At 32.2% G+C, this 15,753-nt stretch overlaps 1 protein-coding gene across 2 annotated transcripts in view; it reads left to right on the plus strand.

The window, feature by feature from the left end:
* Col4a5 (collagen type IV alpha 5 chain) overlaps positions 1–15,753 on the plus strand; it is a 230,895-nt gene that overhangs the window by 70,146 nt on the left and 144,996 nt on the right. For both annotated transcript variants that reach the window (XM_063246265.1, XM_063246266.1), the window contains exon 3: positions 8,429–8,488. In XM_063246265.1, coding sequence (XP_063102335.1) covers positions 8,429–8,488 — 60 coding nt within the window. The remainder of the gene's footprint in view (positions 1–8,428; positions 8,489–15,753) is intronic.

Here is a 15,753-nt window from a genome sequence, read left to right on the forward strand (position 1 = left end):
CCTGATCCACTCTGCCTGTGTTTCTTTTTATTGGTGAATTGAGGCTATATATATATATATATATATATATATATATATATATATACATATTAGTAATTATGGCCTACATGTACTACCTTATTTCTGCCATGCTGTATTCCTGCCATTGGCTGCCTACTTTTGCTCCTCCATTCCATTGTCTGCCCCACTCTGTGATCCCTTTCTGCCACTGTTGCTGGGACCATGGTATTTTTTATTTCTCTCTAGAATGTCCTTCATTAATGTTTGAAGGGTTGGTTTGGTGGTCATGAATTCCTTCAGTTGTTTTTTGTCATTTAAATGTATTTTTTCTCCATTCATTTTGAAAGATAGTTTTGCAGAGTACATCAATCTGGGTTGGAAGTTGTTTTCTTTCAGGACTTGAAATACTTCACTCCAAGTTCTTCTTGATTTGTTTGTCTTGAGAAGTCTGTCATGATTCTGGTGTGTTTTCCTTTATAGTTGGTCTGCTTTTTTTTCTCTAACAGCTTTTAATATTCTGTTCTTGTGTTGAATTTCTGGGATCTTGATTATTATATGTCAGGGTGTAGATTTATTTTGGTTAAGGCTAGCTGAAATTCTATATGCTTACTTATCTAAATATCATCTCCTTTTTCTGTGCTTGGGAAGTTTTCTGAAATTTTTTTATGTAAATAGACTTTTAATGTCATTTGTTTTGAACCCTGCTTTTTCATTCACATTTATTATTCTTAAATTATATTTCTTTTGGTTGTCTTACAGCCGTTGAATCATTACTTCCTGGTTCCTTGTTATTTTTAAGAGATCTTTCCTATCACCTTTGCAAGCTGCAAATCTGTCTTCAAGGTGTAAAAATCTATATTTCGTTTCTTTCAAGCAGTTTTCCAGCTTTCAATGCAGTTTTTAATTTTCTGGATATAGCTTTGAATCTGTTCCATGTATTCTAAGTTTTTTTTTTTTATATTCATTCAAGGTTTCCCTCATTTCCCTATGCTCCTTTATTCTTCCATCTATGTCTTCTTTGAGGTGGTTAGCTATTCTTTTATTTATATTTTTTATTTCTTCTTTTACCTGAGATAGTATTTTTGTTTAAATTTCTTTTATACTCTCATGAAATTGTTTATTTACTTTAGTTGCCATCACTTCAGAAACTTCAAGTGTGTGACTCTTGATCTCTTCTGTGTTTATATCTCATGGACCTGCACTGTTTGGGTTGGAGGCCAGAGACTGTCTTTTGCTTCTTGATCTTGACATATTTCTGGCTTCTTTCAAAGAAGTGGGTAGTCGGATCCCAGGCACTTCTCATATTGGTTACAATTTCTCTGAAGCAAGACTCTTTGGTTCTTCCAATCATTGCTGGCTATGAGAATCTGATAGTGATCACTGGGTGCAATGGGGCTGGGTTGTCTGCTGCTTTTCCCAGACTGATTTGGCTCACTGGTGGCTGTTGGAGTGCGTGTAGGGGCAGGGCTGTCCTGCTGCCTCCTAGCTGGTTACCTGTGGGGATCTATGATGATGTTTGCTAGAGTGTATGTGCAGATGGTGGGACTGGCTACCCCTCCCTACCTAGCTAATTAACAGTGGGGAGCATCCATCATGTCTGTTAGAGTATGAGTGGGGAGAGGGCTGACCTCTCCAGCTGGTTACTGATGGGGAACCTCCGTGATGGCTGTTGGAATGCACAGAGAGGTGAGGCTCAGTCCAAGCAATGTCCGCTGGTCTGCTCCCACCTAGGTGATGATGAAGGGAACTGGCTGCAGTTGTAGTTCTGGGCTTATCCTGCACAACGCCAAAATGGTTCCTGGCCAATTGCTCTCTCCCACAGCAGGACTGAGCCCTTTGCACTTACTGCCAGACAAGGCAGCCCTCTGCGTCCGCCACTCTCCTCCACCACTAGGTCTCTTTGCAGAGGCTTTCAGACTTGCTGGCCACACCGTCACCACAGCTCCTATCACATGATTGGTTTGGCTCTGGATGAAGGCGCTGCCAGCCACAGCCTTCTTTGTTTAGGTTTTTATTTTTTACTTTCTCTGTGTGCTTCAATTCTCACTTCAGTTTTTTCCTGGGTCCAGGGAAACCACTTCCTTCCTTCTTGTCTTCCCCACAATGCTATATTCCAGCATCTGGACTGTTTCTCTCAGAGAGGCTGTTGTTTACTCTGCTGATTACTGTTCTGCCATCTTCCAAAAAGTCTCTTCCATTATTTCTGTGAAGAGATTTTTAAGGACTTTGGCAATGTCTCCAGCTTTGTCACGGACTAATCAATCTTCTGTCATTCTTCTTTGCTTCATCTTGTAGTTGCTGGATTGATTTTTCATGGTCACTTGCTATTTTTAAGATATCTTTCTTTTCCTTAACACTAATTGCAATCCTGTCTTCTAGGTCAGATATTCTAGCTTTGCTTCTGTTAAATCTGTTGCACAAACTTCTGATTCAGTTTTAAATCTTCTAGATTTTTGTTTGGATATGTCTCATTAGTTCCATTTCAATTTTTTGGCATTTATAGTTTCTATCATTTTCCTGAGGCTCTCTATTTTTTTTATCTGTGTCTGTTTTAATCTCATTCATTTTGATCATCATTTCTTTTTATACCTTAGAGATTATTTTTTCTATAGCCTCTTCCATTTGTTTCTTCTCTTCTACTGCTACCATTTCAGAAATTTCCAGTAGTGGTCTTTCGATTTCATCTTTGTGCTTATATTCTGGACTTGTCCTGTGTAGATTGGGCATTTGGAGTTGCATTTTGCTTTTTCATCTTGTCACTTTTTATTTTCTATTCTTTATTTTGTGATAAGGCTGGCTAAGGGTTTGTTAATTTTATTTAGTCCATCAAAGAACCAGTTCTTCAATTCATTGATTATTTTATTTTTTTCTTAGTCTTAATTGTATTATTTTCTGGTCTCATGTTTATCATTTTCTCCATTATACAAACTTTGGGCTAATTTGTTCTTCTTTTTCTATAACTTTGATGTTCATCATCAGACTGTTTATTTGAGCATGTTTTGTTTTCCTGATGTGAGAATTCACCACTTTAAATTTTCCTCTTAATATTGCCTTCATTGCATCCCATAGCTGTATTGGCATTTTCTTTTAATGTATCTACTGTTTAATTTTTTTCTTTGATTTCATCTGTGATCCATTCTTTCTTTGTTCGGGAGGGTATTATTTAATTTTTAGGTGTTTATGTAGTTTTTTGTGGTTCTTTTGCCATTGATTTCTAATTACTTTGCATTATTGTCAGATAATGTGTGTGGGAAAATACAGTTCCATTGCATTTACCTTAGCATGCTATATGGACTAGTATGTGGTCTATTCTGGAGAACATCCTAGGTGCAGATGAGAAAAATATGTATTCTGATGTGGGGTGAAACACTTTAGACATGTACTAGGTACATTTTGTCATACGTTTGTTTCAGTGATGATATTTGTTGGCTGATTTTTATTTTAGTTGATCCTTCTATTTGTGACAGTGGTGTATGGAGATTTCCCACTACAATTGCATTAGTGCTTAATTGGTTTTTCCATGTCTGTTAATGTTTGTTTTATACAGTTGGGTGTACTGGTATTTGGTGCATATATATTGATTGCTATCTCTTGTTGTCAGTGTTTTTCCTTAACAAGTATGTAATGACTTCCTTTGTCTTTCTTTTTTTTTTTTTGTCAGACTTGGCTTGAAGTTCATGTTGTCTGCAAATAGAATAGGTACCCCTACTTTTTCAGGTTATTGTCGCCTATGTTGTTTTGCATTCTTTGACTTTTAGTCTGTAGATTTTTTGAGATAAGTATGTTTCTTGTTTGCAGCGTATTGTTGGATATTGCTTCTTGAACCATTTTTTACTATTTCTTTTTATTGGTGAATTGAGACCAATTACATTGATGATGTAACTCATATTTATTGGCTTATCTTTCTGATATTATTTGTCTGTTGTTCTTTCTCTGTGTTTTCCCTCTGCTTAAGTGGTTGTATGGTTTGCCCTTCTCATATTATTTTCCTGTTGTTGGTTCTCTATGTCCTCTTTCATACTGTAATATAGTGATGGCTATTACCCCAAGAAATCACAATGTTTTCATCTGAGGGTGATATGTGTAACTTCCTGGATAAATTAGTACAGTTAGCAATAACAATAACATCCACTATAGCCTAGCAACTGAGTAACTATAGTAACTTAATTTGGTACCTTTAACCATTAGAGCAAGCTCTAAAGATATGTAAGGGAATCCAACATCTATCAGGAACTTGTATGCAATAAGTTTTTCCTTGGTAGATAGATTTTTCTTACTGATTTTGTGGGACCCCTCACAAAACAATGTCTCACCTCTGCTAGGTCACTCCCATCAGTGCAGCTGGTGGTTCTGGGTTGCACTTACGCTGCTCCTGCTGGTGCTCCTGTTTGTTCCAGGCCACACTGGTCTGGGGCTGTTGCCACCCATGCCCCTGGAAAAATGTCCCCATTTTGTGTGTTATTTTATTTATGTTTTAGATTTCTCACATAATAGAAGCTATGTAATATTTAAGCTTGTTTGCCTGGTTTATTTCACTTAATATTGTGATATCAAAGTGCATCCATTTTCCCAAGATGTCTCACGTTTATATTTATTTATGACAGAGTAGCACTCTATTGACTATAAATGCAAAATGTTCTTACTCAATCTTCTGTTGATACACATATATGCTGATTCCAAACTTTAGCTACTATAATATGTGCTACTATAAAGGCGGGTAAGCTTGTAGCGTTATAACATAATTTATTTAACTGTTTTGAGCAGATACCTAGGAAGAGAATAGGTGGGTCAAATGGAATTTTTAGGTTTTTTTTTTTTTTTTTTTGAGGAATCAGTATACTGATTCCACTGTGTTTAGAGTAGTCTATGCTCCAAATAGCAGTGAAGAAATATTCCTTTTTGCCCACATCCTTGCAAACATTTGCTATTATTTAAATTTTGATGATAATTTTCATTTCTGGAGAAAGATAGAATCTCAGTGTTGTTTTAATTTCATTTCGTGAATGGCCAGTGTGTTGAAGACTTTTTCACCTTGTGTACTTATTCTGAGAAATGTTTGTTAATTTCAGTTGCCCATTTTGTTTGGCTGGGTCTTCTATTTTGGATTATTTAATTTTTGAAGTCTTCATGTATTCTAGATATTAGTCCTCTGTCTGAGAAAAAACTGCCAAAAATTTCCCATATTGAAGTTGTCTTTTCAATTTGTTGACTATTTTGCTGTGCAGAAGACTTTTTAATTTGTTATGATCCCTTTTGTTGATTTTTTATGTTATTTCTTGTACAATTGAGGTTTTGTTTAGAAAGTTTTTGCTTATGCCTATGTCTTCAAGAATTTTACTGATACTATCTTCCAGAAAGTTTAGAGTGTCTATTTAATATTTAATTCTTGGGTCCATTTTGACTTTAATTTGGTACATAATGATAGATGTAGTCTATCTTCAGTCTTCTGCATGTGGGTACACAGTTTTTCCAAGCACCATTTGTTAAAGACCCAGGGTTTCCTCCTGTGTAAGTTTTTGGCCCCCTGGCTAAACATCAGGTAAGTGACTATTTGTTGAGTTATGTTTGCATCCCCTGTTTTGTTCTAGTGTTCCTCAACAAAAATTTGGCCAGTACTGTGCAGTTAATGTAGCTTTGTAGTATAATTTGAAGCCTAAGATTATGATTCCACTTGCCTTACTGTTTTTGTTCAGTTTTGCTTTAGTCATTTTAGGTCTCTTCTGGTTTTGTATGAGTTTTAAGACTGTATTATCTTTTACTGCAAGGAATATCATTGGTATTTTGACTGTGATTGTGTGTTAAGTCTATGTATCAGTTTTGGAAGTGTAGTCATTTTTACTATGGTTTTATCTATTCACAAACAGTGGGTAGCCTTCCATTTTCTGATGTCATCTTTAATCTTTGTGTTTTAAAATGTAGTACTACAGTTTTCACTGTAAATTTTTTCACTTCCTTGTTTAGATTAATCCCCAAATATGTATATTTTCTTGCTTCTATTGTGAAATGCATTATATCCATAATTTTATAATTGATGATTTTATTATTGTTGTACAGTATCACTACCAATATTTGTGTGTGTGATCATTTTGTATCCTATACACTGCTGGATGCGATTATGAATTCCGTGAGTCTTGGTGGAATTTTTGGGACTTTTATGTACAGGATCATGTTATCTACAAATAATAATAATTTAAATTCTTCCTTTCCTATGTATTTATTTATTTCTCTTTATTTCTTTCTCTTGTCTGATTTCTTTAGCTAATGTTTGGAGAACTATATTGAACAGGAGTAGTAATGACAGAGATTCTTGTCTTGTTCGTGATTTTAGAGGAAATGGTTCCAGCTTGTCTCCATTTCATATGATGTTAGCCATTGGTGTGCTGTAAATGGCTTTTATCGCATAGAGATTAGGTCCTTTTTTAAAACAATTTTCTCCAGGGTTTTGTCAAGCATGATTGTTGGGTTTTGTGCAAGGCTTTGTCTTAGTAAATTGTGGCAATCTCATCATATGATTATTTCCCCTTGCTTCTATTTATGTGGTATGTTACATTTATTGATTTGCTTATTTTGAAACATCCTGCATCCATGGAATGAATATTATTTGGTCATGATATTTTAGCTCTTTGGTGATTTGTGGCATTCTGTGTGCCAGTATCTTGTTGGTGATTTGTATGTCTATGTCCATTATATAGATTGGCCTATGGGTTTATTTTTTTGATTAGATACTTTTCTGGTTTTGAAATGAAGGAATAAGTTTGGAAGTACTCCTTCCATTTCAATTTCATTAATGAGTTTGAGGCATGTTGACATTAGATCTTCTTTGAAGTTTTTGTAGGATTAGGCAGTGAAGCCATCAGAACCTGAGCTTTTCTTAGCTGATAGCTTTTTAAATAACTTATTAAATTTAATTTCCTAATATTTATTCACTCAGGATTTATTCACTGAGCTTCATGACTCAGCTTTGAAAGTTCACATGTGTTGAGAAATGTATCTATTTCTTCTGATTTCTCCATTTTATTATAGTATAGGTTCTCAAAGTAGTCGCTAATTGTCTTCTGAATTTTAGCAGTCTGATTTTTCCATTGTCATTTAAAATTTCACTGATTTGACTAATGTCTCTTCTTCATTTTTTGATGCAATTAGCTAGAAATTTGTCAACTTTGTTTATTTCAATGAACCAATTCCTCAATTCATTAGTGTTTGTATTTTTTTAGTCTTAATTTCATTAATATCTTTTGATGATTATACTTTCTTTCCTTGTAGTGTTGGATTTAGGTTGTTCCTATTTTTGTAGGACTTCAAGGTGCATCACTGTTATTTATTTAGGCTCAAGCTGCTTTTCTGATGTGGGGAATCACACCTATAAGTTTCTTGTTACTTTTGTTGTGTCTCATAGGTTCTGGTAAGTTTTGCTGACACTGCCTAAATTCTTTCTTGATTTCTTCTTTGTCCAATTGTTTATTCAAGAACATGTTTTTTAATTTTCATGATTTTTCATATATATATATTTACCATAGATTTCTAGTATCATTGCTCTGTGATCTGATAACAGGCATGGGATAATTTGGTTGGTTTTCATTTACTTAAGCATGCTTTCTGAGCTAGCATGTGGTCCATTTTAGAGAAAAGTTAATGTGCTGCTGAGAAGAATGTGTATTTTATTGTTCTGGTGGGAAGCACTCTGTTGGTACCTATTTAGTCCATTTGCTGAAGGTTTGTTTCTACTTTGATGTTTCTTTGTTCACTTAGTTGATGTGTCTGGTGCAGTTGGGTATTTAGGTCCTCCACTATAATTGCATTGGTGTTTATCTGGTTTTTATGCCTAGTTATTTTGTTTTATAAAACTGGATACCAACATTTGGTGTGCATGCCTTTGCAATTTTTATTTCTTCATGAATAATTGTTTAGTTGTCTAATGTGTATTAATCATCTCTGTCTCTTGTGATCATTTTGTCTGAAATTAGGATAGATATTTCTGATTTTTTTCTGACTTCCCACTGTGTGCAATATTCTGTTCAATCTGTGAATGCCGAGAAACGAGTTGACTTAAAGTGTTAGCCATTCTTGGGTAGTTGATAAAGTTATTTCTAATAAGTTTAAAGATGATTTCTTACAAGTAATGTTAAGAGAAAAATTACTTCTTAGAACTTGGAAAATGACAAATCATATTACAAGAAAATTACATTAATTCATTTTTCATTGTAATGTCTTTTTAACAAGACTTTTAATTTTAATGAGTATACTAAGATGTATGTAATGAAAAGTTCTACATAGGTAATCATTGTTTGTTATTTGTGGATATTCTTTCAGATATTTTTCCTCGCATTTGGTTTACATGTATAGATTGCTGAATTCACTTAAGTTTTAAGTCATAGTATGATTATCCAGTTTGTGTTTAATAATTTCCCACTCTTTCTCTTCTTTATAGGTTTGCTATGGGTGTTCTCCAGGGTCAAAGTGTGACTGTAGTGGTGTAAAAGGAGAAAAGGTAAAATATGATGTGGTCCTATGTAAACTTAGTACAACTATTAAACTACTGACATTTTAGATATTTTAAAATAGATATTGCATCTAAGAACATAAGCAAGTAAAATAAACTACTAGAGTGTTTATTTTAGAGAGCTTATTTTATAGTAGTCTGCATCTCAAAGATTAGCAAAAATTTTCTATAAAAAGGCACATAGTAAATATTTTAGGATTTCTGGGGCACAGAAAGTCTCTGTGACATTTTCGTTTCTGATATTTTTGGTTTGTTTTTGGTTGGTTATGCTTATTTTGCAGTGCTGGGAATGGAAACCAGGCCCTGCCACATGTGAGGCAATAATTCTACTGTCACTGAACTGTGCCAAAAGCTTTTCTTTTCTTAGTTTTAAAAATGGCCTATTAAAAGCCACCCAAAGAATTCTTAGCTCTTGGACCTTTTAAAATAAGCCTGTGATGGTATTTGACTTGAGAACTGTTGCCTGTTTACCTCTTATCTATTTTGTTGAAATCACTAACTTAATAGGCAAAAAGATGCAGAAGACACTTAAGAAGCAACTTAAATATTTATCAAACTACTAATCTAATGGAATACTATGGAAATGCAATGGAAACTAATGGAATACCATGCTGGGAAATTTCATATAATTTTATCTAATCCATGTAAAATAATGATAGATGTATATCTGGTTTTATTTTACTTTTCCCATACAGTGTTCTCTGAATACATAGATATGATGATTACAAAAGAGTATTGGTGAGAATGTAAAGCTTTAACATATGCATTGTGAATCAGTGACTGGCAGTAAAATTTGAAAATTAAAAAATGATAGTGAATTGTAATATAGCAAGAATTAATCTAAAAGAGAGTATCATTCTGTAATTTCTACACTTTGGAACTCATAAATATTTTTGAGTGAATAAGTGAGCTTACTAGTTATGTATGGAAAGGTTAGACACAATATCTGTAGGATTTACATTGCTTAGGAATATAGAAGATCTATTGGCATATTCAAAATGCTTAAAATCTTGGAGCAAACAGACCTATTTTTCGGCTTGTTTTGTAGTACCATCCAGGGCTCATTTGATCATGTAACCCACCTTTCCCCTTAACAAAATAACCAGAACAGCTGTTAAGTGAGTAGTGTACTGTACAGAAGACATATGAGTATCATTTGTTTAAAGGGTGCTGTTTTGTAGTAAGCTGCTTTCTATAGTGCTAAGAACACTTAGGAGTGATTAATTTCAGATAATAGTGCCATATATTTTGTCAGATTGAACCATTAGAACTAAGAACTAAGCACTCTGGACAAAATATTAATAACTATGTTTTGACACAAGAAAGTGACCAAAGGAAGAGGTGAAGAAGATTTTATTCTTAAAAGAAATAAATTATATGGGCTGAATATACATTAATATGCTTTCTTCTCCTGAATACAACTCTCAATCTCCATGGCAGAAGTTGCCCAAAACTATGACAAAAGCTATAGACATAGACATACCAGCCTGAAAAATCAAAGAAAAACGCTGAGGATGTCAGAATGGCTAGAAAGTGAGGGAAGATATTCTAGAATGAAGGAAACACAATTTTGAGAGCCTAAAATATTCCTGAAAATTTCACCTAAATTATTGCAAATCCTCAACTTTAGACACATAAGGAATGATTCCTACAACCATGCAAAAAGAAATAGCGTGCAGCTTAAAATAATGAAGTATAAATTTAAGTGCTGTCCAATGAAGGGGAAACAGTTGTAAATGTGAGTTCAGATGAATTAACTATTTTTTAAAATGATGTTGTTCAGAAGAAAAGAGACTCCAGAGTCTTTCCATATAGCCCACAAAGTCCATAATTCAATTAAAACTTGTCAATTAAAAAGTGAACAAATACATAGTATGAGATTAAATTCAATGCCCAAACATCCAGCTGTGGAGTTGCACAGTTAGAATTTGAATCTGTTTTTACATAATGGACTTTAAATAAGATTTATAGATTCTGGAACTTAGAATTCTAGAGATAGAAAATTAAATTTTTATCATTTATAAAAAGATAAAAATGTGCCAATTACGAATGATCTATGATGATGAAGATGATCAAACAAGGGAAACCAAATCTTAAATAATATAGGGCTGGAGGGTTACTTCAGTGGTAGAGTAGATGCCTCCCATTTGCAAAATTTTGGGTTTGATTCTTACAACTCTAACATCCATTCCAAGTAACATAGATGCTAGTATTTTTAAACAAAGATATAAAGCAGATAAGACAAATTATTTTTGAGTAAACAAAAGAATATCCGCTTACAAGTGAACAGGTAAAGAGTCAGAACAGTACTGAAAACAACATATTAAAAAAAAAGATTTGAAAAGCAAAACATAAGAAAGTTCATTATGTGGGCTTAAGAGCAGAATTGAGATGATACAAGAAAGAATCAGTGAACTGAAAATTTTAAGTTACAAAAAATGATCTAATCTGAGGAACCCAGAAGGAAAAAATAATGAATAGGATCTCAATAACTTGCATGACAATATTAAATATTCTGAAATAAATGTAAATTGAATGCCATAAACATATCAAGAATAAATATGTCAAGGGAATAGAAATAGTAATGGTGTAATAATAATGGGAAGAATTCACCACAATAGCTGCAGAATACAAATTCAGAGGTATAAGAGGTTCAACAGAACTCAACAAGATTAAAACAAAGAAATTTGACATAAAGCCTCATCATAATAAAACTACTGAAAAAACAGATTTAAAAAGTCATTAAAACTAGAGAAAAGTTTCACCTTATCTACAGTGGAACAATTATATGAGTAATGATAGGGTTTTCTCAAGAAAGACTGGATGATGTACAATTATAAAATACCATTAGAAGTTAAAGAAATGTGCAAATATAATTATCATACAGTGAAAATATACTTCAAAAACAAAGGCGAAATTCAGATATTTTGAAAGTTACAGAAAAATAAATACATAAATAAATTCATGCTAAAGGAATTAGATAAAGTGTGTAATTAAAAGCATTAGAAATGATATTTGCTTTGAGTATTAAAAAATTGTACCTTTTCTCCTCTTTTTAACACAAAAGACTATTTAGTAAACATAAGAACAAAACCGAAAACATAAAACCAAATATAACAAAATTAAAGGGACAGGCAAATTTACAATTATAGTGGTAGATTCTAATGCTCTTATTTCATTCATTCAACAAACTAGGAGAAATGTTAGTAAAGAAATAGATGAATTGAATTGCATTGTTGTTAACAACATAGACATTTTGAACATATAAAGAATACTACATCCAACAACTATAGAGTACAAATTATTTCAAGGGCATATCAAACATATTACCATGATAGACTATATGATGGGCCACAAAATGAGACCCTATACATACTAAATGAAAACTTCTCTATATACTCTGACTATAATGGAATAAGTAGGAAATCAATAACGATATTGCAATACATACTCTATTTTGTTATATTTATACTACTGATTTCTCTTATTTCATTTAAAAGAAAGGTTTGTTCCGTTATCTGCTTATTTCTTCTCTATGAAAGAGAATCTTTTTGTGTATGTCTTGTACTCGAGTAAGTATTTTCAAAGTAATTATACACTGTACCATTTTTATTCTCTTATCTTAGTATGGAATTTTGTTTTGTTTTTTCATACAATATAAAAATAAAGCAATCATAACAATAAAATATAAATAATGTCTTCAACTGTATAGAAACTAGAAAGTATCATTCTAATAAATGAAGGATTTAATTATCAGGAAACTTAGAAAATATTTCTAGCCTTCTGCTTAAAAGCCAACAACTGAAAACTGTAGAGGGACATAAAAAGTAGGGCTTAAATGTGAAATAACATTAAATGCTCATATTTGATAAGAGGAAAGATTAAAATTTGTTCTTGTAGTTTCCCATTTAAGAAGCTAGAAAAGGGAAGATAAATTAAGAGTAAGAACAAATATCTATGTACTGGAAAACAATACAAAAACTTACACAACCAAAAGTTAGTAATTGATAAGTTGATAGCAATACTGATAAGAAAGTACAGTGTAAGCACAAATTACCAATATTAGAAATTATTCTAAAAACATTAATCAACACTAAGGGAATATTATTAGTACCTATATAACATAAAAGTATGACAACCTAGGTAAAATGGAAACATTTACTCAAAAATAAGCATTCAAGATTAATAAGTGGTTGAATAAATAAAATATCTTAAAAAGGAAAATACGATTAGAGTGTTTATATTAAGGAAATTGATTTGTAGATTATTCCAAGAAAAAAATTTCAGCTACAGAAGGCTTTATTGATGAATTCCATGAGACATTTATTTAAGAGATAATGTCTATCTTGCAAAATTTCATTCAGAAAATATAAGGGCAGGGAATGATTCTCACACAATATTTTAGATCTTTTTTAATTAAAATTTTTTAAATTGTTTTAATTTTTTTAATTTAAAAAAAATTTGGGGGAAGACCAGGTATCAAACTCAAGACTCTGCGTTTGTGAGACAGGTGCTGTGGCACTGAGCTGTTTCCCCGATCTGCTGATATAATTTTATGCCACAGACCTTTCCCTGATTCCAAAAAGCTGGATACATACAAAAGTACAAGAACAGAAAAGTTTTTCAGCATGGTAGCACATACCTTTAATCTCAGCACTCTGGGAGTCTCAGGTAGGAATGAACGGTTCAGTGACTTAGGAAGACCTTGTCTCAAAAATTTTTAAAACTGATAACAAAAGGTCTGGGGATATAGTACAATGTAAAGGCCCTGAGTTCAATCCCACGTACTATCAAAAACTGAAAGTTAAAACTGAAAAACTACACATCAGTTTCCTTCATGAGCATAGATGCAGCAATTCTTAAAATTTTAGCACATTTTATGATATATGATAACATAAAAATTGGGCAATACATTATAACCAAGTGAGCTGCATAACCAAAATGCATATTTGATTTAATATTTTAAAAAGTGTGCTGGGGATTTAGCTCAGCAGCATAAGTGCCTGCTTGGTAAGCATGAGGTTGTGAGGTCGTGAGTTCAATTCCTGGTACCAAAAAAAATCTCCAAAATGAATATAGTTCAATGTTTAAAAAAGTATAATTCACCATATTAAAAGATTAAAACTACTTTACAATATAATCAAAATATATATTTATATTAACACATACAGAGAATACATTTTATAAAGTTCAACCCATCTCATATTTTAAAATTTCTCAGTCAAGCAAGAGTAGAAGAAATTTCTTCAGTCTTAAAAGTAATCTACCTAATCTGTACAGCTAAAAATGTACTCAGTGGCAAAAAAGTTCTTTTCTCCTAAATTCATGAACATTTCTGCTTCACCACTTATTCAACATGCCTGTACAGTAAGACAAGGAGGAAGAAAGGAAAATATATCCAAAAGGAGAAGGGAGAAATAAAACTACTTTTTTGATGTTGTTGACATGATTTGAAAGTTTTATGTACAGTTACCAAAATGCTCCTAAAATTTATAGCTGAGTTGAAAACTTCATAGAGTGAATAAAATCAATAAACTAAGATCCGTGAATGAAAGTCAATTGTATTTATATAGCAAAACAATGAAAAATTAAAAATTGGAATTATAATACTGCTTTTACAATAACATAAAAATTAAAATACTTATCAATTAATCAAACAAAATTTATGAAACCTATCCATTGAAAATTACAAAAATATTACTGTCAAATGAAGGACAACTTGAATAAATAGAAGTAAATTATCACATTCGTGGACTGCATGATTCAGTACTACTAAGTTGCCAAACCCTCCATTTTATCTATAGATTCAAGGTAGATGCAGTCAAAATTCTACTCTTGAGGTGAGTCTGGTAGTGCATGCTTGTAATCCTAACACTCCGGGAATGTAAGGCAGAAAAATTACAAGTTTAAATCCAGCCTGGGCAATTCTGTGACAGCATTTAAAAAAAAATTAAAGGGATGGGGATGTAGCTCCGTGCAAAGAGCCTGGGATCAAACCTCAGTACTACAGGCAATAAAAAAATATTCTATTTTCTGGAAATTAATAGACCGATTTCAGAATTGACATAATACTACTATAGCTTTACAAAGAAGATTAAAGGTGGAAAACTTACAATACATACTTGCAAGACTTAGTTATGACCACAGAGAACAAGATAGTACTGTAAGTCAAACAACAGACATATTATATAGATAAATATAAAAGTAGAGACTCACAAAAAACAGAGACTCACAAATGCATGGTGAGTTGATTATTGACAAAAGTATACGGACAATTCAGTGAACAAAAGATAGTTTTTTTTAATGAACAGCCCTGGGGAAATTGCATGCCTCTATGAATATTGTGAGATTCAATTCAGCTTTCACTGTGAATAAAAATTAATTCAAGATGGATCATAGACCTAAATATAAAATCTAAATCTACACATCTTTAACAAGGAATGGATAAGAAAATCTTAACGATCTTACTTCAGACATACATTTACGGCTTATAAAATAAAACATGGCTAAGTTTTATTTCACCAAAGTTAAGGATTCATTGTCCTCTAGAGTGTTAAGATAATAAATTAAAAGATAGCTGTAATAAGTGAAAAATATTTGCCATTCTCAGTCTGTTATCTTGCATGCAAAATTTTTAAAGATCTCTATATATCCAACAATCAAACAAACACTCCCACATAAAACTAAGAAAAAAGTGTTAGCAAGAGATTTAAAGACGTTTCATAGAAATAGATATTTTAGATCTTCTGACCTATATATTTTCATTTTGATAGCTGTTTAAAGATTTTATGTTCCTGACTGTATTACATTGACTATTTGTGCTATACCAAATGGGGACAAAATCGTGTTATGCATTTAAATTATTATATTCTCTTATTCATTAAAGGACTTTCCTTAATTACATGTTCATATAATTTATACATATTTATAGCATTATAACTCAAATAATTTAGTCATTTTTCATGGTTGTAGTTCATCTTAATTTTTCTACTGTCTAGAAACCTTGTGGATTTTATATCTTTTTTGGAAAACTATTCTTAACATATATTTTCGTTCTCATGTAATTTTATTTTGTACTTATAAAATGTCCTTCTTATGAAATGATAACATTTTTATGAATGCCTTTAGCTCACATTCTAGAGACTAATTCACAATAATTAGTCTTGTTTTTTCTTAAAACTAGCTGATTTAAAATAAATTATCTGCATCATAAATGTCATTTTCATGTAATTTTCCACAACCCTAAATCATTT

The sequence above is a fragment of the Cavia porcellus genome, unplaced genomic scaffold (genome assembly GCF_034190915.1).
Source record: "Cavia porcellus strain 051 isolate PalLab524CR breed Dunkin Hartley unplaced genomic scaffold, mCavPor4.1 scaffold_3, whole genome shotgun sequence".
In the NCBI taxonomy this organism is placed as follows: Eukaryota; Metazoa; Chordata; class Mammalia; order Rodentia; family Caviidae; genus Cavia; species Cavia porcellus.